The sequence below is a fragment of the Rhinatrema bivittatum genome, chromosome 5 (assembly GCF_901001135.1).
Source record: "Rhinatrema bivittatum chromosome 5, aRhiBiv1.1, whole genome shotgun sequence".
Lineage (NCBI taxonomy): Eukaryota > Metazoa > Chordata > Amphibia > Gymnophiona > Rhinatrematidae > Rhinatrema > Rhinatrema bivittatum.
The window spans coordinates 79,856,120-79,880,723 of record NC_042619.1 but is presented as its reverse complement, the minus strand read 5'-3'; the positions used below and the strand labels follow the sequence as shown (position 1 = coordinate 79,880,723).

General features: G+C 42.6%; 1 protein-coding gene across 3 annotated transcripts in view; it reads left to right on the top strand.

Annotated features, from left to right (window-relative positions):
* Window positions 1-24,604, top strand: part of CENPJ (centromere protein J) — a 363,081-nt gene that overhangs the window by 8,118 nt on the left and 330,359 nt on the right. Inside the window, exons 2-3 of one of the 3 annotated variants that reach the window (XM_029602492.1) lie at window positions 17,841-17,962; window positions 19,397-19,931. The exons of 1 other annotated variant lie outside the window; for it this stretch is intronic. In XM_029602492.1, the coding sequence (XP_029458352.1) occupies window positions 19,494-19,931 (438 nt within the window). In that variant the 5' untranslated portion in view covers window positions 17,841-17,962; window positions 19,397-19,493. The remainder of the gene's footprint in view (window positions 1-17,840; window positions 17,963-19,396; window positions 19,932-24,604) is intronic. One more of the 3 variants, XM_029602491.1, reaches the window with a different exon arrangement.

Genomic DNA, 24,604 nt, shown 5'->3' with positions numbered 1-24,604 from the left:
TGGTAGATCATAAAATCTTGGTCAACAGATGTTGCCTGGTGGGGTTGGGTGGTACAGTTCTTCCTTGGATTTCCTCTTTTTTTAGTGAATTGAGTTCAGTGGATTCAGTGAAATGTTCTCAGGTGGACCATGTATGGATCGGGGTCTCAAGTTCCTGCCTGTCGCAGCTGCTTTTTAATATATTTTTTGCAGCCTTTGGGCTTGTTTCAGGAACTGGATGTCATGGGTTATGTTTATGCCCAATGACATCTAGTTCCTGAATCCATTTGAATGGGGTGTGGAGCATTATATTCAGTGGCTAAATGTTTGTTTAGAGAAGATTACTGACTGGTTGGGTGATAGATTTTCAGTGCTAAATAATAGAGATGAGCTTCGTTTTTCTGGCTCGGGTCAGGTTTCAGTTTGGGTGCTTCGTGGGAAAACTCGTTTTCCCATGGATCGTTTTTCGGCAAAAACGAAGCTGGAACCCGAAACCGGAAAAACAAACCAAAAAAAAACAACCTAACCCAAATCGGAAAAAAAACCCACCCCAACCCTTCAATTTTACTTTCTTACAACCCCTCCCAATCATCCCAATCCCATCCCAAGACTTACTAAAAGCCCTGGTGGTCCAGTGGGGTCCCGCGAGTGATCTCTCCCTCCGTGCAGTCAGGCTTTCGGGCCTGCTATGAATCCCTTTGCCCTTACAATGTCACAGGGGCTACTGGTGCCTTTGGTCAGCCCCTGTCGTTGAAATTGCCTAATTCGTGATAAACGAATGCACATCTCTACTAAATAAGTGTGGTGAAGTACAACCAGCTCTGAGGCAGGAAAACCTGGGCTGGATTAAGGCTGGGAGAATCAAGACCCTAGTTAGGCAGCAGCAGAGGGTGCCTGAGGGCCGCAAAAGAACTACAACTCCTAGGTTCATGGAGGCACAGCTGAGCCAATGGGCAAGAGAAAACGCTGATCAGGCAGCTGAGCTGAGCTCCAGTGAATCGGACACACCCGAACCAATGGTGGTAGAGGAGGAGGGCATGCCAGAGTGGTTTGTGTGGCTTGAAAAGCAGAGCTGCTCAGGGAATGAGGAGGAGATGTACGTTGATTCCTCAGCGGAGGAACCCTCGAACCCCAGCATGGAAACAGAGCTTGGCTGGACTGGCTGCCAGGCAGTTTCCTAGCACGAGGACAGGCTCTGCAGAGGCCTGGAGGCCCACAGCGGGGTCCGGAAAGGAGAAGGGCAGCTGAGCCCAGCAGCGGAGATCCCTTTAAAAAGGGAGAGACTGGGGACAGTGCAGCGCTGGAATACCCTCCTGTGAGTGACGTCAGAGGTGACACACGACAATAAGACAAAAACAGATTTTGGATATTGGGAATGCTTATAAAGAATCTTAACCCTTCGTTAGGATGTCGTGACTTCTATTCTCCCAAGGCTAAAAGTCTTGGTATAGTTTTTTGTTTCCTTGTTTTCCATGGAAGCTTTTATAGGGTATTCCCGTATGACTTGTATGCAGTTACATAAAAACATAAGAATTGCATACTGGGTCAGACAGAGGGCCATCTAGCCCAGTATTTTGTTTCCAACAGTGGCCAATCCAGGTCACAAGTACCTGGCAAGATCCCAAATAATAAATAGATTCCATGCTACTAACGTGCTGTGATAAGTATTGGCTTTTCTCTATGTCTTCTTGGTTAGTAACAATTTATGGACTTTTTTCCTGTCAATAAGCAGGCTGAATTAGTCATGCTGTCTGAGACGTCCACTAGAACGGCCTCAACGGAGCTTCACAAAAATCACAGGGCTTTGTTGTATGTGGCTTCGTGGCACCATCTTCCACCCAGTCTCTATTTTTCCACATTGCTTCACAGAGATCCCTCTCAGATGTTTTTTCAGTGTTTTTCACAGTTTTTTCGACTGCGGCATCTTCATTTTTTCTCTCAGCAGCACTCTGTGCTACCATACCCCTGCGCACCCCAGGATTCAGATTTTGCCAATGTGGCAAAATTATGTTGGCAACGGATGGCCATAATTATTGTTACTTGTGCCTGGGCTCTGACCATGACCAAGCTAACTGCCATCACTGTGCCCTCATGTCCCCCCCGGGCCCAGAGGCAGAGGACCATAAAGATCGTCAATAAAGGAGGGCTTGGACCGATGCTCCTCCCACTCCTCTCCGGGTCCTCTCTCAGACAAGCCAGCCAAGGCCAAACTTCCTCCTTACAGCCCCCGGGCCAAGAATTGGAACCGTGAGAAAGACCCCATGCTGGGGCCAAGCGGCATGCGTTGGGAGATGCACCATGGCGAGCATCTTCCCCTACGTTGCCTCAACCAGACTCTGAACCGGAGGATACCCCTCCTTCTCCAGGTTCCTCCACGGGGATCCCCTTGGACCCACCTGAGGGGCATCCGGAGCCCTCTTCTCCCCCAGAAGACCGTTCTTATTTAAAATTTGTGGAGAAGGTGGGGACGGCTGGGAATCGAGACAAGGAAGATCCTGGACCCCTGTACAGAGGTCATGGGTGTTCTGAAAATAATTGAAGTTCCAGCGGAGCCCACTGCCTTGCTGTCCCATGCTGTTCTGGATGCAGGTATGTCAAAGGCTTGGGATTCCCTGTTCTCAGCTCAACCCACTTCTAGGAAGACTGACCTGAAGTTCAGGATGTGACAGTCGCCTTATTACAGTGCAGTGCAGCTTCCCCATGCCTCAGTGGTTGTAGAGTCTGCAATGAAGCCTCACCTCCACTGAAACACCCCACTGGGCTGGGATTGTAAATATCTGGACGACTTTGGGAAGACATACCAGGAAAGCATGCTGAACGTGAAGATACAGCAGCACCAGTTTTATATAACCCAGTACCTGTACAAGTACTTGCAGTCCTTGAACCCCACCTCATCCACACTGCCTCAGAGGGGACTCCCCCCGCAACTATTCACTGACCTGGAGGAAGGCCTGAAAAATCTTCTGCAAACAATCTATGAGGCCTTGGATACATCCGCCCAAATTTCAGCGGGAGCAATTGCGGCCCGATGGCTGACTTGGCTGAGAGCTAGAGCCATTCGTGAGGATGTCCACGAAAAGCTTGCGGACCTTCCACGCAAAGGAGACAACTTGTTTGGAGACAAGCTACAGGAAACAGTCTCCCAGTTGAAGGAACAAAACATAGCTATCCTCTCTCTTATGTCTCCGGGGGAGCAGTGGGGCACAAGTAGATGGTACCCTTCAAGCTACCGGCATCTGTATCAACATAGGCGCCAGTTCCGGGTGTACCCCACCTACCGCCCACCCATCTACCAGCCCAGCAGAGGAAGGCCATGGATACTGTGACAACAGCCCCTGCTTTAGCCCACCGAACCTAATAGTCAGTAGGGGTTTTTTTTTTTAAACCTTTATTTATAAATTTTTCTGTTCAGTTAACAAGCATATACTTGGCAAGAAATGATATACAGAGAGAAAACTTTCACATATTATTCAATACATAATAAAGCAAATATCATATCCCAAACATTGAATCTCTGTAATATCCTGTCAGACCACATAGTTTAGGCCGAGATTCCAATTGCAAATATGTAGGAAATATATTAAACTATGAATAAACCACAATAGCTAGTGTTACTTATTCTTTTCTATGGTCTGTTTATTCGGAGCTGGTTCTAGGGATTGGAGATCCTAGATTTACTTTACTATTCAAAAAGGAATTTAACTGAAGGGGGTAAAAAAAACATATTTGACCCCAGCATGCTTCATCACACACTTGCAAGGATAATACAACCAGAAAGAAGCGCCCAAGCCAATAACAGCAGGGCACATCATTAGGAAACGTTTTCTTTTAGCTTGTGTTGATTTAGCAATATCTGGAAATATACGAATTTTTTCCCCCAGAAATAATACATCTCTCTTCCTAAAAAACATTTTAAGAACAAACTCCCTATCAGAGTCCAGAACTAATGAAACAATTAAAGTTGAAGTTTTCACTTCTTCTTCTGTTGAAGTCTCGAGAGGTGTGAAGTATCAATTATGGAAGATACTGCTGGCCTTGCATTCAATTGTAAAGATGACTTTATCGGCAAGTAATAAGCTTTAGAAATAAGTGGCAACATTTCTTCTTTTATTAGAAGTACTTCCAGGAAATATCTGCGAAGCATCTGTATCGGGGAAACTAACTTTTTCTTAGGAAAATTCAACATCCTAAGGTTACAGCGACGTATGCTGTTTTCCAGATTTTCCAACTTATTTTGTAAGAATGTGTGACCTGTTACAATTGTGTCCACAGATTTTTGCATGTTAATTTCCTTACAGGCCGATACAGTACAGTGCGATCCCACGGAGCGCACTGTTAACCCGCGTTAGGACACGCTAGCTTTACCCCTTATTCAGTAAACACTCTGGGTGAGAATGAAAGTCCAAAGGGGGAGGACCGCTTAAATTTAAAAAAATTCATCAATAACACTACTAAAGAATGCTTTTATAAGTTACAAGTTCTGAAAAGGCTCAGACCACTCCTCCACTTACATGACTTACGCACGGTTCTCCAAGCTACTTTATTTTCTAAAATCGACTACTGCAACTCCCTCCTACTAGGCCTCCCCGCTACCACCACCAGACCATTACAGATGCTCCAGAACACTGCCACAAGAATACTAACCAACTCTAATCGAGGAGATCACATCATTCCCATCCTACGGAATCTGCACTGGCTTCCCATTCATTTCAGAATCCTTCACAAAGCCCTAACCATTATACACAAGTCCATCCATAACCAGTCCTCCCTGGTACTAGATATTCTGCTTCATCTTCACACTTCCACAAGACCCATTCGAGCAGCGTATAAAGATACCCTTCACGCTCCACCCACCAAGGCCTCTCTCCACTCTTCCATAAGGAAACGTGCTTTCTCCACCGCTGGTCCTTCACAGTGGAATGCACTACCCCCAGACCTACGCCAAGAGCAATGCCCACTGACCTTCAAGAAAAAATTTAAGACTTGGCTTTTTAAGCAAGCATTTCCCTAATATCACTATGGAACTCTAGATTGTAGAACCGTCCCGACCGATGTTACTGATCAACCTTTATTCCCGACCACCCCCACCCCCTCCCCCCCTCTTATATTGTTAATTGCTACTATTGTTACAACGTTTCATATTGTATTATATTGCTATATTATATACTGTTATATTTTATACTGCTTTCCCCCCCTGGTCCCAAGCAGCCCTCCCTCATCAGTTCCCCTGTCACCCTCCCTCTCCCCCCACCCCAGCTCTCAGTTCTTAATACTCTAAATGGTTTTGAAAAAACATTAATACCCCATTACCAACCAAGTTTTCATCCCCTGTTCAATGTACTTCTCCTGTGTTTGATGTAAACCAATATGATATGACGGGTCATGAATGTCGGTATAGAAAAAGAATAAATAAATAAATATTGAGCCACTGGCAAATCCCAGGGGAAATATAGGAGGTCCTCTTGTTGTCTCGAAAGCCGTCGACCAGGAAAAACTATCAGAGCAAATGGACTAGGTACAGGGCCTGGTGCAGAAGGCAGGACATTGACCTCTTTTCCTGCTCACCTCAGTTGCTATTGCAATATCTGCACTCGCTTTTTCAATCTAGTCTAGCGACAACGTCCCTGCGGGTCCATCTAAGTGCAGTTGCGGCCTATTATCACCCACACAATGGCTTACCAGTCTTGCACAATTCCTTGGTCGCATGTTTCATGAGAGGACTCCTCAGGTTGCATCCTTCGGTGCTGTGGCACCTCAATCTAGTCTGGGAACAACTTATGCTACCCCCGTTTGAACTTCTGCAAAGTTGCCACATGAAGTACCTTACATGTAAAGTGCTTTTCCTGGAGGTGGTAACCTCAGTCAGATGGGTTAGAGAGCTACAGGCCTTAGTTCACTATTCCCCCTACCTGCAGTTTCCTCATGACAAAGTGGCGCTAAGGATGCATCCCACTTTCCTGCCAAAGGTGGTTTCTGCTTTCCACCTCAACCAGACTATAACCCTGCAGAAGTTTTTCTGAAACCACATGCCAGCGAGAGGGAGAGATTGCTCCACACACTAGACTGCAAACATGCATTGACTTACTACAAGCGTTTAACACAATCAGATAAGAGTTTCTCAGTTATTTGTATCTTTTAGCCCAAATGCTCTGGGCCGTCCCGTGGCCAAATGGACTCTATCTAACTGGATATCGCAGTGCATAGTTTTCTGCTACTCCCTGCAGTCCGAGGCCTTCGCTGGGAATCCAAAGGCCCATCAGGTGAGGATGTAATCTGCTTTGGTGGCCCATCTTCAGGATGTTACTCTACTGGACATTTGAAGAGCTGATACTTGGTCTTCATTGCATACCTTCACATCACATTACTGCCTAGATCAACAGGCTTCTTCAGATACAGCCCTGGGCAAAGGCAGTATGTTACGGATTCAGACCATGCACACTGCTATCCTGCCCGTTTGCTCTGACCTGGGGGGATAATCTCATATAAACACACAATTACTGGGATTAAACCTGGGGGCTTGAACCAAGGAGCTTATCCCCTACACAAAGAGCCACACACAAACTTTGATTCAGTACATCACGGTTCCAGGTAAGAAAGTAAGTTTATTTGAGCAATAGGAGGATAGAAGAAATAAAATCAGATCGTATAGAAGTAATGGTAGATAATAACAATTGCTACATAGATCTAACAAGCTTACATTTCCAAAGTAACAGCCGTACCATCATTCCAGAGCCCTCTCTCCCCTCTCTTTCTCACTGTCTCTGCTTATACACCTAAAACACTTGTGAAAACTAGGTGTTCCCTCCCTCTGAGTTCTTATCAGATTTCAGACACAGCTGTGTCATTCTCTCTCTCCCAGGCTTTAGTATAAGTTAATTGCTAGTTTACTCATTATAGACTTAGTGGAATAATTAAATAGACTCTTGCCTGTTCGTAAACATTTCACAGTGTAAGACAGTAATTAGAAGTTCACTCAGAGGTTGGCCTATTGCCTTCAAACTAGTTTGTGTCTGGGTGAAAATTCTGAATCCATACAGCCTATCCTCTATATAATTCCTTAGCAAAAGTAACAAAAGATGACTCCAACATAGTACTTCACTCCTTTTCCAAACTTTAAGACTGTCCACACTATGGAACTTGAGCAGCTGAACTCGCAGGCGCATAGCCAACACCATTACTGGACTGCAACTTCTGCTCTGCATTATTAACTGGGGACTCAAGACAGCATGGCTAATTCAGCCTGCTTATCAACTGGGGGGGGGGAAAGCAAGTTTGCTTAACATAAACGGTGTTTTCCGTAGATAACAGGATGAATTAGCCATGCCGACCTGCCTGCCTCCCTGAACGGCCTTCATAAGTCCACTTTTTATGGTATCGGCTTTGTTATAGACTGAGAGAAAGATGGTGCCGCACAGGAAAAATAGAATAGCTGCGCAGAGCAAAGCACTGTGATCTTTGTGAAGCTCCGTTGAGGCTGCCCTCTAGTGGACATCCCAGACAGCATGGCTGTCTGGGATGTCCACTTAGATAATAATAACATCTTGTATCCATCACAGCATGGCTTTAGAAAACACTATAGCACAGAGACACTCCTGCTAGCACTAACAGACAACATCATGAGAGGATTCGACAACGGCAAACATTATATCTTAGTGATTCTGGACCTCTCAGCAGCATTTGATACTGTAAATCATGAAATCCTTTTAAATAGACTAAAAGAAATAGGGTTAAGTAACACAACTATCAAATGGTTTAGATCATATCTAACCAACAGATATTTCCAAGTTCAAATCAAAGACGTAATGTCAGAGAAAATACACCTACAAACAGGGGTCAGCTCTATCTGCTACCCTTTTTAACATATACCTATTACCATTGTGCCACCTACTAGCCGGTCTAGGCATAACACACTATATATACGCTGACGATATTCAGCTAATATTACCTATAGATGAAACTCTGGAAAAAACACTAAACCTAGCCAATATGTACCTTGATATCATAAAACAACTACTAAACCAAATGGAGCTAGTAATCCATATTGAAAAAACAGAGTTCCTACATTTAGAACGCAAAAAGAATGAAATCATTCAAAATACAATCACACTCAAAAACAACCAAAAAATGGAACTAGCAGAGAAAGTACGGAACCTAGGCGTTATAATCGACTCAGAATTAAGCCTAAAACAACATATATCCTTAAAAGTGAGAGAAGGATATGCCAAACTCATGGTTCTCAGAAGACTCAAACCACTGCTAACAACTAAAAACTTTCGTATAGTGCTACAAGCACTGATCTTTGCGAGCACCGATTTCTGTAATGCCTTACTACTAGGTCTACCAAACACATCACTCAGACCACTACAAATTCTACAAAACACCGCAGCAAGATTTTGACCGGAAAAAGTAAAAAAGACCACATCACAGAAACCCTAGCCGAGTTACAGTGGCTACCAGTCGAACAAAGAATTCAATACAAAACACTTTGCACCATACATAAATTAATATACAATGAAAATGCAGATTGGCTTAACACTGCCCTCCGCGTTCACGTACCAAACAGAAATCTAAGATCAGCTAACAAAGCACTCCTTACAGTTCCATCAATAAAAACAGCAAGACTCACCCAAGTAAGAGAGAGAGCTCTGTCTCTGGCAGGACCCATACTGTGGAACACTATGCCTTTAGGACCCATACTGTGGAACACCATGCCTTTAGAGTTAAGGTTACAAAGTGACAATAAATCCTTTCAAAAACACTTAAAAACCTGGCTATTTAAGCAAGCTTATCAAAAAGAGTGGGAGAGTAGTGAAACCGGCGAAGTGCGAGGTAGGAACAAATGAAAATGAATATCAAACACACACCACCACAATCAATACGTGTGTAGCTGTATTTTATTCTATATTACTTTATTTTATCATCCATCACTATAAGATAAAGTGACACTTATAAAGTTAGTATTGCTTTAATTCCGAAAAAAATAAAAAAAACTCCAAACAATATTGTATCACATTCCAATTATTTTATTTTAAAAAACTATGTACCGAACCGATATGGCACTTGTGTAAATTAATGTCTCGGCATCCCTATCTTTATGTGCCTACTGTAAACCGTTGTGACGGAAGCTACTTAACGACGGTATAAAAAAGACATAAATAAATAAATAAATATAATTCATCCTGCTATCTATGAAAAACACTGTTTACGGTAAATAAACATACCTATCCAGGAACTTCTTGTTCTGGGTTCAGACTGTGCACACTGGCATTCTGCCCAGGAGATTCTGACCTGGGATGCTAATCTCAGAGGTCTACATGCATGTACACAGGACTACCTTGGGGACTTAATATAAACACACACAATTACTGGGATTATACCTTGGGGGCTTGCACCCAGGAGCTTATTCACTACACAAACTTTGATTTGGTACATCACGGTTCTAGGTACTTAGGAAAGTAAGTTTATTTGAGCAATAGGAGAATATATATGAATATATATACTTACATATTTCCAAGGGATCAGCCTCTGCTATGACATCTGGCGAGTGTGCTCTCTCTCTCGCTGTTATTACTCCTTACACTAAAACGCTTGGGAAAGCAACAATGTTCCCTCCCTCTGAGTTCTTATCAATTTCAGGCACAGCTGTGTGGCCTTTATTCTCTCTCAGGCTTTAGTATAAATTAATTACTTGTTTTCTCATCATAGACCTACTGGGATAACTAAAATAAATAGACTCTTGCCTGTTTGTGAACATTTCACAGTGCAACACAGAAATTAGGAGTTCACTCAGAGGGGCCGATGCAATAAAGTCGCTTAGAAAGCAGGCGCTGAACAGTCAGTGCCCACTCTCTTAATGCACCATGCAATATTTAAATTAGGGGGTTGCGTTAGCAAGGAGGCGCTAGGGTCGCTTGTGCGACCCTAGTGCTTCCTTGCTAACGCAAACCCAATCGGTTTTCATGACTGCTGTACGCTGGTCACGAAAACCGATGCTGAGTTTATTGGCGACTGTTTTTCTTACTGGCGGATGGCAGTTATGAAAATTGACGCCGGGTTTTTCTGTTGATAGCAGGGCTAAATTAGCCATGCTGTCATGGGAACTGTCCATCAGGACCCAGGAGGCGGAGCTTCACTGGTAGAATACAGAGTTTTGCTCTGTGCGGCTGCGCGTGCCTTCCTGCACAGAAGAAGATATTCTCCTCAGTCTGTTCTTTCCGCGCGCGGGGCTTCGTTTTTCTCCTCAGCATAATTGAAAAATGTCGAATCCAAGGCCTTCGGGTTATAAGAAATGTTTGTGTTATCGGTGCTTGGGGCCTCAACACGTTCAGGCCTCATGCCCACATTGCGACCGAATGTCGCCAAGAGCTCAGCGGCAGTGAGCTCAGAAAATCCAACAATTGAAAATGGCGACAGAGGGCTCCTATGGCTCTCCATCGGAGGCCCACGCCTCTCCAGGACCATAAAAAAAAAAAAAAGCCCCGAAGGTGAGAAGGTCAGCATCCATAGAGCTCCATACCTCCAGGACTGGAGGTTATGTCTGCAACAAGCAAAGGCCTCAAAAAGGCATAGGGACCCATCCATGCCTCGGGGTACTGACAACCTGCCAGCGTCGACAGCATCAGAGATGCTCCTCTCGGGACAAAACCGGTCGAAGACGGGGGAAAAAGTGTTGCAAAAAAAATCACATGGTGCAACAAAGCTAAAACGTAGCTCAATACAAGCTGCACCGGGATCGGCGTCTAAAGAGTCGGAGTCAGTGCAGTCAGATTCAAGATCGATGCATGAAGCGTCGGAATTGGTGCACGTCGCTTCAACATCGGCGCATGCGATGGGATCGCATGTAAAGAAAACTTCGACACATAAACATGCAGGACACGCAATTAAAGAACCCGCAATCATGGAAATCACCATTTGCTTCCCAAGGGAAACAACAAAAAACTCCTGCGTTGACCACATCGAGCAACCCAACAAGGATGCATCAAGAAAAATCACCACCAGGGAGATACCACTTCCCCAATGATCCAATACACTCCAGAAGAGGAGTATGTGCGGATCACTTCACACTCTTCTTCAAGGTCATCATGTTCTTCTATAAGAGTAGGTTCGGATGTTTCATCCACTTCAGACATGGACATTTCACAGGAACCTCAGCGTAAGAAGAAAAGGGAGAGAGTAACCCATGAGTTACGCTCACAACGTACTGAGAAGATAAAGGCTATCCTACCTCATACACAAACACCACCTCAAGTTTAAAAACTGCCTCCAAACCACAAATGCCGACACAAACGAAGCAAGCATTCACTCAACTTTCGTCAGCGCTGTCTGACTTCGAGGTCATGCAATCGACATTTGCATTACCTATCTTCCCAACTGGAAGTGAACCACAACATTGTTCCACACCCTCCTCCCCAGGAGAAGTGATGACAACGCCTCCAAGAGATCCAACTCCTCCACAGTCAGTCCAACGACCACCTGAGTGTGAGACTCGATACATTACAGAACCTAATTCCCCCCAAACGTCCCCATTGTCATTCACTGGATTTCCATCTGATCCTCCGGAGGACCCCCTGAGCCATACTCTCCACCGGAGGATTTATCCTACCCGAAATTCCTGGAGAAGGTAGGATCAATGTTGCACCTTGAGATTCAAAAGACGCCTGATCCAAGGGCAGAGGCCTTAGGATTACTCAAAATATTTGACGTGCCAGCTGAGCCCATGTCTCTACCTTTGCATAAGGTCTTAGACTCAGTCCTCAAAATCTTGGGAGACTCCATTCTCGATTCCACCTGTATCCAGGAAAACAGACTTGAAATTCAGAATGAGACCATCTCCTTTTTATTCTGACCAGCAACTTCCTCACTCCTCGCTGGTGGTAGAATCAGCGATGCAGAGAGCCAAAAGATCCAAATTACACGCATCAGTACCGCCGGGTAGAGAACAAAAACTTCTCGAATTCGCAAGGAAGTCTTTTCAGGGGGCAATGCTGTCTGTCCGCATTCAGCAACATCAGTTTTATATCGTTCAATATCTTTTTGAGTGTGTATAGAAAACGAGGACCATTCTACCTGTCTCAGAACATCTTTTGAATGAGTCCAGTAACCCGATTCAAGACATAGAGAGGAGGGCATTAGGCACCTTCTACGTACAATTTATGAATTGTTTGAATCTTTATCCCAAATCTTGGCATCGGCCATAGCAGTGAGAAGTCTTGCATGGCTTCGCTCAAGTGCCATTCGCGAGGACATCCACTCAAAACCCGCAAAGCTGATAACCTATTTGGGGATAAGTTTCAGGAGACTGTGGCCAGTCTAAAAGAACAAGCAGTGGCTGTCCAGTCCCTGATTCAACCATCAATGTACCCTCCACAAAGGAAATACTATAACCCCCTAAGTAAGCAGTCATACCAACGTAGACCGATGCGACAATACCAATTGTATCGACCTCAAAATTATAGCCAACCACAACGTGGTCAACAACAGATACAACAAAGGAGAGGTCGCCCACAAAGTCAGCAAACCACGTCTTCAGCAAAGACTCTGTCATCGTTTTAAGGCCAAAGCCACCACTACTACCTCCACACCCACTGGGCAGATTTCAGCCCGCCTAGCAGAATGGAAGGCAATAATAACCGATCAGTGGGTTCTGGAAGTGGTAGAAAAAGGATACCAACTGCAGTTCTCTTCGAAACCTCGGCTCCCTCATCAACCTCGCAAGCTAAAGCAACACCATCAACTCCAATTACTGAAGGAAATACTATCCCTTCAACAACAACGGGCAGTTCACTTAATTCCACCTCATGCCCGACTCAGGGATTTTTATTCACCATACTTCCTAATTCCAAAGAAAACAGGAGGTCACAGACCAATTCTGGACCTCTGGGAGCTGAAAAAACACTTGTGCAAGGAAAAAGTCAAGATGGTATGATTAAAAAATATTCTACCACTTCTTCAACCCAGGGACTGGATGTGCTCCATAGATCTCAAGGATGCATACACCTACTTACCAATCATTCCCTCTTCGTGGCGCTACCTATCCTTCCAATTTCTGGACAAGCATTATCAATAAAGAGTCCTGCCATTTGGTCTCTCAGCGGCCCCGAGGGTCTTTATGAAATGTATGGCAGTGGTAGTGGTACATTTATGCCAAATTGGCATCCGTATCTTCCCATATCTAGATGAATGGCTATTAGTAGCATCACATCCCCAGATACTTCGGCAACTACAACAAATGATCCAATGCTTGGATTAACTCGGGATAGTAGTCAATTATCAAAAATCCATTCTCGATCCAACACAGGTTCTTCAATTCATTGGAGCGTGATTGGATACCATAAAAACAAGGGTATTCATATCGCGGGACAGAACGGTGGAGATGCGACGTTTACTTCGCTCTCTATGCTTAACCCCACAGCCGACAGCACGTCAGGTTCTCACAGACCTGGGACACATGGCAGCAGCCATTTATACAGTACCCAACACAAGATTACACATGCGCAGGTTACAATGGGGATTGAAAAGACAATGGAGACAACACTCGCCTCTGGTAACCAAAATATCCCTCACCACCGAAATGACAAGGGACTTAAACTGGTGGCTCAAACAGAGAACATTGGCAAAGGGAGCTTTGTTCAGTCCACTTCAACACAATGCAGTCCTGACCACAGACGCCTCTTGCAAAGGTTGGGGGACACACCTAGACCATTTTCAGACGCGAGGGTTATGGTCCACCCAAGAACAAAATCTTCAGATCAATCTACTGAAGCTATGAGCCATCAAAAACGCGATTCGTATGTTTCTACCTCACCTGCAAGGTCGAAGAGTTATCGTCTATACCGACAATCAGGTAGCCATGTTCTATATAAACAAACAAGGAGGGTCCGGTTCCTGGATGCTATGCAAGGAAGCGATTCAGATTCTGGAGCATGCACATCGTCATTGCATACAAATCCAAGCAACCTATCTACTGGGAGTGATCAACACTCGGGCAGACATGCTAAGTTGGATCTTCTACCCTCATGAATGGGTAGAAGATCCCATTCACTAAGATGCACTGGGGGGAAAGCATACACGAGAGGTTCCGTCCAAGGAATCAGAAATGCATCCTGTGCTACTCTGCGAGTGCTGTTCCATACGTGGCTACGTGTTGATTTAACACGTAGCATTAACCATATTCAACAGGTGGGGACTTCCGACCATAGGCCTTTTCGCGACAGAACACAACGCGAAAGTTCCGCGTTTCTGCTCTGTGTGGAACAGCACTCGCAGAGTAGCACAGGATGCATTTCTGATTCCTTGGACGGAACCTCTCGTGTATGCTTTCCCCCCAGTTCCGCTAATCACAAAGACCATACAAAAGTGCATGCAAGATGCAGCACAACAGATTCTAATAGCACCAGCTTGGCCCAGACAACCATGGTATACTTACCTTCTTCATCTTTCAGTAGACGAACCGATCACACTGCCAAATCAAATAGACCTCCTAATGCAAGAAAGGGGGGTCTCTTCTGCACCCGATGCAATCGTCCCTTCATTTAACAGCATGGAAGTTGAGCGGCTCCTCCTAACGGAGCAGGGCATCTCAATCACTGCTCAAGATGTACTCCTACATTCTAGAAAGCCATCCACGACAAGAAGTTACAGTTTCAAGTGGAAAAGATATGCCACCTGGTGTTGCGATAAGGGCTTCCAACCTATGGATTGTGCCCCGGAAAGTTTACTGGACTATCTGAATACCCTGTATACAGCAGGTCTAGCTACAACATCGATTCGAGTGCATCTTAGTGCTATAGCAGCGTAATACAGGCTATACAGGGGTCAACCCATATCGGGCCATCCAATGGTTTCCAGATTTCTCAGAGGTCTCACACGCTTATGACCGATTTCAAAACCACCAGTACCATGGGATCTCAACCTTGTTTTGGAACAACTCATGTTATCTCCAATTGAACCAATTGAATCCGTTCACATAAAATATCTCACGTAGAAAGTAGTCTTCCTCGTTGCAGTGATGTTGGCACGCAGGGTCAGCGAACTTCAAGCATTGGTGCATTACAGTCCGTACCTACAATTTTATCATAACAAGCTGGTACTCTGGACTCACCCATCTTTTCTTCCAAAGGTGATGTCTCATTTCCATTTAAATAAGTCAATAGAGCTACCCACATTCTTTCCTAAACCGCATCTGAATGAGCGAGAGAAGCTGTTGCATACGTTAAGACTGTAAAAGAGCGTTGGCATACTACAAGTCTAGAACACAATCAACACCCAGATCATCACTATTGTTCGTCTCGTTTAATCCAAACGCACCAGCACTTCCGATAGCAAAAAGGACTGTATCAAGTTGGATTGCACAATGCATCTAGTTCTGTTACCAAAATTGAAAAGTAATTCTGTCGTCTCATCCGAACGCACATCAGGTGCGAGCAATAGCAACCTCAATGGCGCATCTCTGCCAAGTACAATCTATTGAAATTTGTAAAGAAGCGACATGGTCATCCTTACACACATTCATGGCTCATTACTGTTTAGATCAACAAGCTGTAGATGATGCAAAAGTAGGAAGAGCCATCCTACACTCTTTTGTTTCATAATTCTCAACATGACTATCCACCGACTAGATCACGCAAAAAAAAAGAAATAAAACAGGAGACGAAATCATAACTCGTGAAACACTATGTGGATTTTCAGCGTGATCGGGAGCTTGGGACTCCCAAGACAGCATGGCTAATTCAGCCCTGCTATCAACGAGGAAAAAGCAAGATTGCTTACCGTAAACAGTGTTTCTGTAGATAGCCATGCTGACCCACCCATCTCCCTGGATAGTCAAACAGGGTTTTTTCTGCTTAATCACAGACTGAGGAGAATCTGTTCTTCTGCGCGGGAAGGCACGCGCAGCCACACAAAGCAGAGCTCTGTATTCTACTAGTGAAGCTCCGCCTCCTGGGCCCTGATGGACATTTCCCATGACAGCATGGCTAATTCATCCTGCTATCTACAGAAACACAGTTTACGGTAAACAAACTTGCTTTTATTGTCATCTGTTTTCGTGATGGGTCCGACTCGATTCTTTTTTTCTTTACTTTTGCTGCTTCTTTTTTTTTTTTTTTTTACATCGAGAGTGAATGCCTCTCGATGTAAAAAATGCGTTGGACGCACGTTGAATATGCGTTAATCCCCTTATTGCATTAGGGGATTGATTAGCGCCTATTCCACCCGCGTCCGACTGCCGGTTAACAGTGCGCTTGGTTGAGCACACCATATTGCATTGGACCCAGAGGTTGGCCTGTGGCCTTCAAACTAGTCTGTGTCTGGGTGAAAGCTCTGAATCCATACAGCCTAACTTCTTTGTGTATTCTCAGCAAAAGTAACAAAAAATGACTCCAACACTTGTCCAAACCTTTTTTAAACCCAGCTATGCTAATTGCCTTAACTACATCCTCTGGCAGTGAATTCCAGAACTTAATTGTGCACCGAATGAAAGAATTTCCTACAATTTGTTTTAAATGTGCTACCTAATAACTTTAGGGAGTGTTTTGCGTTTATTTATTTTTTTTTAGACTAATAGTCAATTTACACTTATTCATTATATTTTACTCATGATTTTATAAATCTTTATTATATCCCCTCTCAGCTGTCTCTTCTCCAAGCTGAACAGACCCAGCCTCTAGCCTTTCCTCATAAGAGAGCCATTCCATCCTCTTTATCATTTTGTTCACCCTTCTCCATATCTTTTCCAGTGCTACTATATCTTTTTTGAGATGCAGCTCCCAGAATTGCACAAGGTATTCCAGATGTTGTCTCACCATGGAGCAAAATAAATTTATTATTTATTTATTTAACATTTTTATATACCGAAATTCATGTAGCAAAGTTACATATCATTTCGGTTTACATTATAACAGAAACAAGCATGTAAGAATGCGATTACATCAAACCGGGGAAAAAAAAAAACTTGGATCAAGGAACTGGGGAGTAACTTATAAAGATAATGATTAGGTAGTGAGATTCTATAACTGAAGCCTGGCTGAGTATCTGGAAGTCATGTTACATGGTGCTTGTTGCAGGGTGTATAAATTACAAAGATTACGATATAGTAATGAGATTCTACAAACTGGGATTCTCTGTTTTATTCTCCATTCCTTTCCTAATAATTTCTAACTTTTTTTTTTGCTTTTTTGATTGCTGCTGTACACTGAGTAAGCTGAGGATTTTAAAGTATGGTCCATTATAACACCCAGATCCGTTTCCTGGGAGGTAACTCTTAATATGGAACCTAACATCATGTATCTAGAGTGTGGGATACTTTTCCCATGTGTATCACTTTGCACTTGTCCACATAAAATTTAATCTGCCATTTGAATGCCCAGTCTTCTAGTCTCCCAAGGTGGTCCTACAATTTTTCACAATCTCAGCTTGTGATTTAACAAGTCTGAATAATTTTGTATCTGCAAAGTTGATCACCTTGCTCATTGTTTCCCTTTCCAGTTCATTTATAAATATATTAAAAAGCACTGGTCCCAGTACAGACCCCTGAGGCACTCCATTGTTCACTTTTCTCCACTGAGAAAAATAACATTTTAATCCTACTCTCTACTTCCCATTTTTAACCAGTTTGCATTCCACAATAACACATTGTCTCCTATCCCATGACTTTTACTCTTCTCAGGAGTCTTTCATGGAGGACTTTATCAAATATCTTCTGAAATCCAAATACACTATATCCACCAGCTCACCATTATGTTTATTAACCCCTTCAAAAAATGTAGTAGATTGGTGAGGCAAGATTTCCTTTGTGTAAATACATGCTGGCTATGACCCATTAAACCATATTTTTCTATATGTTCTGTGATTTTGTTCTTTAGGATTCATCTTAGGGTTCAAAGAATAGTTTCCTAGATTTTCCTGGCACAGACTTCAATTTCCTGGTTCACACCTGAAGCCCTTTTAAAGATTGGGGTTATATTGGCCACCCTCCAAGCACCAGGTACAATGGATGATTTTAATGATAGGTTACAAATTACTACTAATAGTAATTCAAATTCATTTTTATTTCTTTCAGAACTCTGGGATATATACCTCTGGATTTACGCACATAGGGGCTTTTAAAATCCGGCCCTTAGTATCCTGCAGGATCTCTAATATAAAGCACCACATCCCCCTACCAAGTTGATCAACCTTGTCATTGCGATATAATTTGTACCCTGATACAGCACTGTTCCATTGGTTATCCTCTTTCCATTAGGTCTCTGAGATGCCAATTATGTCTTCCTCTTCATTAAGTGTTATACATTCTAACTTTTCTAACTTTCTTTTAAGACTTCTGGCATTAACATACAGACATTTTAAAGTATGTTTTTTGTTTGTATTAATGCCCTGCTTATTAATTGACAGAGTTTGGAATGCAAGTCAGTTTCTTCTTTACTTTTAGACACATGGGCTACTATTGCTTTTATTTGTGCCTCTCAGGGTTTCCCTGTTTCTTTAGTATCCTTTGAAGATACCTCGCTCTGAACCATGCGCTGCTGAGCAACTGTCTGCTTTCCCCCATGTTCTAGTTTAAAAGCTGCTCTATCTCATTTTTAAAGGTTAGTGCCATCAGCCTGGTTCTACCCTGGTTAGATGGAGCCCATCCTTTCAGAATAGGCTACCCCCTTCCCCAAAATGTTCTCCAGTTCCTAACAGAACTAAAGCCTTCTTTCCTCCACAGATGTGTCATTTATGCATTGAGACTCTGGAGTGCAGCCTGCCTCTGGGGTCCTGTGTGTGGAATGGGGATCATTTCAGAGAATGCTACCTTGGAGGTGCTGGCATAATTTTAAGAATCTCACTTTTTGTTCTTTGTGTGCCATAACTGCTGCACGTTAGAGGCCTCTCACTATTAAGATTATACAAGCCAACAGTCAGATTGTGGCATGGAGAGAGGGTTGGTAGACAAGTTGGGAGGTTACAGGCTTTAATAACATGACATGTATTAGAAAGATCATGATGGCAAATACAATTGTATATTTGACAATACATAAGTTGCTTTTGCAGAGTGGATGATCTCAATTTGGTGATATTTTAATACTGTCAATATATTGAATTTAATTTAATTAGTATTTAAATTTGATTGTGTATTGCTGGATTATTAATTGTATCTTTATTTTATGTTATAATTTGAAGTTTATGATTGTTTTAAATATTGTACTATCGCTTGGGTAAAGTGCTTTACAAGCGGATTATGTTTTTTTAAATAAATGAAATCAAATTGTAAAGCTCATCTAGTCTGCCCAGTTTTTCTTCCTTATGCAATAACACAGCCCACCTGACCTCCAGTTGTATGTTCATTTCCTTACAATTAAAAATCCTCTGCTATGCTTTTTGCACAATTTTACATTGTTTACTATTATTTTATTTCCTTATATTTCATTTCTTGTAGATACTTTTCTGAACATCAACAGCCATGTGAAACCAAAAGTTGCAAGTGTTGCTATTTGTTTAGGTGATTTATAGCTGATTGGGCCAAATTTTTCCAAATGCCTACCACTTCAGATTTGAATAGCGAACAGAACATTGTAGCACAATGGATGTCCAGTGCTTCACGAGCTGGAGTTATACTCAACCCTTCCTTTTCTGCTTTGGAAACAAATAGAGAGATCCCACTGGCTAGAAATGCAGGCATCTCCTTTAATTCCCAGACTAAACCCATGCTTTTCTCGAGCAATGGTAGTTCTATCAGTGAAGATTCCCTTCAAGAAGAAGAAAGTTTGGAGCCTACCAACCTTCATGAAGAAACAGACATGGTAGAAACAATAAACCATCTGAGAGCATCACATTGGGCTAAGAAAGGGCACATCAGACTATTGAAAGATGCCCCAGAATGGGAAGACATTAAGATTGGCTTTTCATCTGGTGATGTAGAAGGTCCAGGCAAAGAAATTCATAATGATCACCTTCTGCAAAAACTCGAACAGGTAAAAAAAAAAAAAAAATTGAAATGGTTTTGGGCGTCTGTGTTTCTATTGCCCCATATAGATCCTGATGTAATAAAGTGTGCTCACGTGTGCATGCATGTTAATGGCACAGTTATGAACCTAATTTTATGTACACAACTTTATTCTCAGTTTAACAAGAAGTTTAGTGTACAAAAAATGTGCTAACAAAAATTACTGCTCCTCCATGGAGATCCCATGTTAATCAAGGCATTAGCTATTCCCCAGTGCAGAGAGGTCATAGGCTTTACTCATGTTTTCTTAATGCTGGAAATTTAACTACTAGTCAGAGGTGGAGTAAAGTTAACTTCCATTTCTGGGGCTGAACCTGGAATTCATGGTGAGAGGGTCCTATGCTCTAAGTGCATAAAACACAGATTAGTCCTGGGGGAATTCTGCGCTACTGTGGAGCACAGAATTGCCATTTTCTGTGCAGAATTGCAGCGATGATGACGGCCCCGCACCGTTCGCGGCAAAGATGAAGGCCGCCATGTGCCGAGAACGGAGTTTGCTTCACTTGCGACGAAGATGAAGGCCCCGGTGAGAGTGAATGTGTGGGGTGAGAGAACAGGGAGAGGGGGTGTGAGGGAGGGGAGGATGAGAGAGAAAGCATGGGAGGTGAGAGAGCGGGGGACGGGGTGTGGCTGCTTGAGTGTGGGTGCCAGAGAGAGGGAGCCTATATGAGGAGATTGTGAAGGAGTGTGTATGTGTGTGAAAGATTGGGAGCTTGTGTATATGAAAAAGGAATCGAATATATGTGAGGGTGTTAGCTTGTGTGAAGGGATTGTGTATGTGTGAGACAGAGCCTTTGTGAAAGGGGTGCATGAGAGAGAGAGAGACAGAGGTAGCCTGTGTGAGGATGTATGTGTGAGAGAGAAAGGGAACTTGTGTGGGGGTATATATGCAAGTGAGAGGGACCCTGTATGAAGGGTATGTGTATTTGTACTAGAAAGAAAGGGACAGAGGAAGCCTGTGTGAGGTGCAGTACTGAGAACAGCATCAAACTCTGGGACTGGCAATAGAGTGGAAGGAGTTGAGCCTAGAGGTAGAGGGGAGAGATATTGGCAGGTGGAGGGGCCAGGTGAGTAGGGAAAGCGAGTGGAAGGACACTCTTACAGTGAATTTCTAGGGAAATTCTGCTCAAAATATTTAAAATTCTGCATCTCTAAGTAATTGTTTTCTGTATTAATTTAAAATGTAATTACTTAAAGACTGACATGTAAATTGTTATTTTGACCAATATAAAGTTTGCAGAATTTTAAGTTTTTGTGTGCAGAATTTTACATTTTTTGTGCAGAATTCCTCCAGCAGTAACAGATCATATTTTGTATGCATAAATCTGTTTAAAGCACTTTAAGCAAATTTTTGGGTTACTATGCTTTTTTTTTTTTTTTTTTTAAATATTAGCTATTGCATTGGGAGTTAACATTTTTAGTATAGAAACATAGAAACATAGAATGTGAGTAAAGAGTGCATATTCTTTTTTTTTACTCACATTTTATTACGTTGGCCTCAGATGTTGACTTTTTTTTTGTTTTATTTTAGGTGGGTGGAAACATTTTCTAATAATTCAGACATGAAAGGGTATATTTATTATATCAGCTAGTTATTGGCCAAAAATGACAGAGCAAGTGTTAGAGCCCTAGTTCTTAAGCCTTTTTTGTATCTATGACAACTTTCAGTGCTACATTCACTGAGCATCCTAGATCAGTGGTTCTCAACCTTTTTCCCCTATCGTGACACACCTGACAGACCATGCTCACATGTGTGACACACTGCTCATTACAATTCAAGATGGAAATAAAAAATAAAGGTCCAGTATTATTTTTGTTAAGAATAAAAGATACGTATTCTGTCTGAACAGAAATTACATAAATAGTAAACAGCCCACACCTAAATAGTACCAATTTCCAGCACTTAACAGTAACCACCTTACCTAAGAAAAGGCAACACTGAAAATATTACACCAGGCCTTAAGACACCAATACATCTTTTATTAGGAAAACGGATCAAGTCAGGCTGCTATAGAGCCCTCACAGAAACTACATGCCAGCAGAAATCCTCTCCTGAATCACATGTACTGACCCTCACCTCACAAAGAATAAAGAGACCAAAACGCATAACTAGAAGCATGCAGACAAAAACTGAATTGAAAACCGCAACAAGCCAGAATCTCTGATTTGCAGAGTAATAAAGGAAAAAAAGAAACATCACCAGTCCTTATAAAACAAATCAAAAAATATAAAATCAATAGCAGTAAAACCATACTAACAAAGAGAACAGATTATTTCAAAACAGCTGATGAATGGAATATCCAATAATAAAAACTCATATAAAAATTTCTAGAGACCAATAAAATATTTCAAAATAGCAGTCACAAAGACCCAGTAATGAAAAATGATACAAAATATTTTTTGTTCTGCATACCTGGGAATGTTTGATATCCAGGTGCCCTGACATTGTTTTGAATTAGCAGGAGGAGGGATAGTTTGCTTGCAATTTTCTCCTCTCTCACACTAGCTCTCAATCGCTCACATATACACATGCTTTTTCTCTCACTTTTATATAGGCTCTTAATTACACATTTACACACATGCTGTACATCTTTTCACGCTTACACACAGGCTTTCAATCACACGTGCTGTTTTTTTTTCTCACACACAGACTCATTCACATTTATTTTATTTATTTATAGCTTTTCTATACCGACTTTCCAATAACAGAATTACTGATCAATTCGGTTTACATTTTGAACTTTAACAGTGACAAGTAATTGTCTTACAATGAACAGGTAGAAATAACTTGGAAATAATATATGGGGTTTATAACATATAAATACAATATATAAAGCCTAATGTAGGCATAGGCATAAAACATAGGCGTGGGGTTGGGTATCGAATTTAGGACTGTCAGTAGGCTTGGGTAATGATTTTTGAACTGCCAAGGATTTGAAGTTGAATTGATGAGTTCTTTGGGGTATTATTTGTGTTATTCATTGGGGTATTCTTTGGGGTTCGAGTAATGTTTAGAGTTGAACTTGTCTCGTTCTTATATAGTTATATATATATTCACATGCTTACAAACGTGCTTTCTCTCATTTACACACATGCTTTCAATCACATACTCACATGCTCTCACACCTAAACCAGCTCTCAATCACACACAGACACACATGCTGTCTTTCTCTCACTTTCACACATGCTCTCAATCACATACTCACATGTTCCCTCACCTAAACCAGCTCTGTCACACACAGACACACATGCTCTCTTTTACTTATACACAAAGACTCTTAATCATACATACACATGATCTCTCTCTCACAAAGGATCTCAATCACACACACATACTTTTTCACACAAACAGGTTTTCAATCACAAACTTACATACTCTTTCACATATACAGGCTCTCAAATCATTCACATACATGCTATCTCAAACACACATGCTTGCTCGTTCACTCACTCCTCCCCCCCCCCCCCCCCCCGAACTAGCAGCAGCAGCCCTCGCGGAGAAAGGAGTCCCATCGGCCGCTAGGGTTGATGCTGTTCCTCATCTTACTTCGACTTGTGCTGCTCATTTTTCAGGCCGCGCCTCTCCTTTTCTTCAGGCTGATGCTGCTTGCACTGGCATGGTCTCTAGTTCCCGTGCACGCACCCGCTGCTCACCACGTCCTCTTCCGGGCTGCGGGGGAAGGGGGGGGGGGGGCAGTAAGAAGAGAGCATGCTGGTGCCGCTGACTCTAGCTGTTCTGCCGCATTCCGCCCGGGCTGTCAGCATTAAGCCCGGGCGGGCGGAGGACCTATTTCGCTTGGGTAGGGGGAGCAGCTGGGTCAGTGGGGGACCTGGAAGTTTGGCGACACACCTGCGTGTTCTTGGCGACACACTGGTGTATTGCGACACACTGCTGTCTGAATCGTGGTCCTTTGTGAAAGCAGGATTAATATCGTTTGACAGAGTGTCTGATTACAATATAATTATATAGAAATAATGGCTATCTCTCTTTACCTTGTCATTTCACACATCATAGATGACATAGGTTATCATGAAATGTGCTTATTGCTAATGTAATAGCACAGATTGATACTGGGTCAAAATAAATGTTTAAGGCACAGTAATTTGAAATAAGTCTATACATTTTTTAAAGTAATTTTTCATGATGTCTAGTTTCTTTCTTTAGTACACAGAATAATAACGTGTGCAAAGTATCTAGAAACATAGAAATGACTGCAGAAAAAGACCAATTGCCCCATCCAGTCTGCCCAGCAAGCTCCCACACCTATTTTCCCATACTTATCTGTTTCATCAACCACCAGGTTCAGGGCCCTTGTTGGTAACTGTTTGATTCAAATTTCCTGCCATCCCCTGTCATTGATGCAGAGAGTAATGTTGGAGTTGCATCAAAGGTGAGTAAAAGGCTTAATGGTTAAGGATAGTAACTGCCGCATCAAGCAAGTTACTTCATTGCTTGGTTACCCAGACTGTACAGATCAATGCCTTGTTGGATGTTGTCTGAATGTAAATCCTGTTTTCCACATTTCCCCCTACCGTTGAAGCAAAGAGCAGTGCTGTATATGCATTCAAAGTGATTTATCAGGCTTAATTGGTTTAGGGTAGTAACCGCTGTAGTAAGCAAGCTACCCCCATGCTTATTTG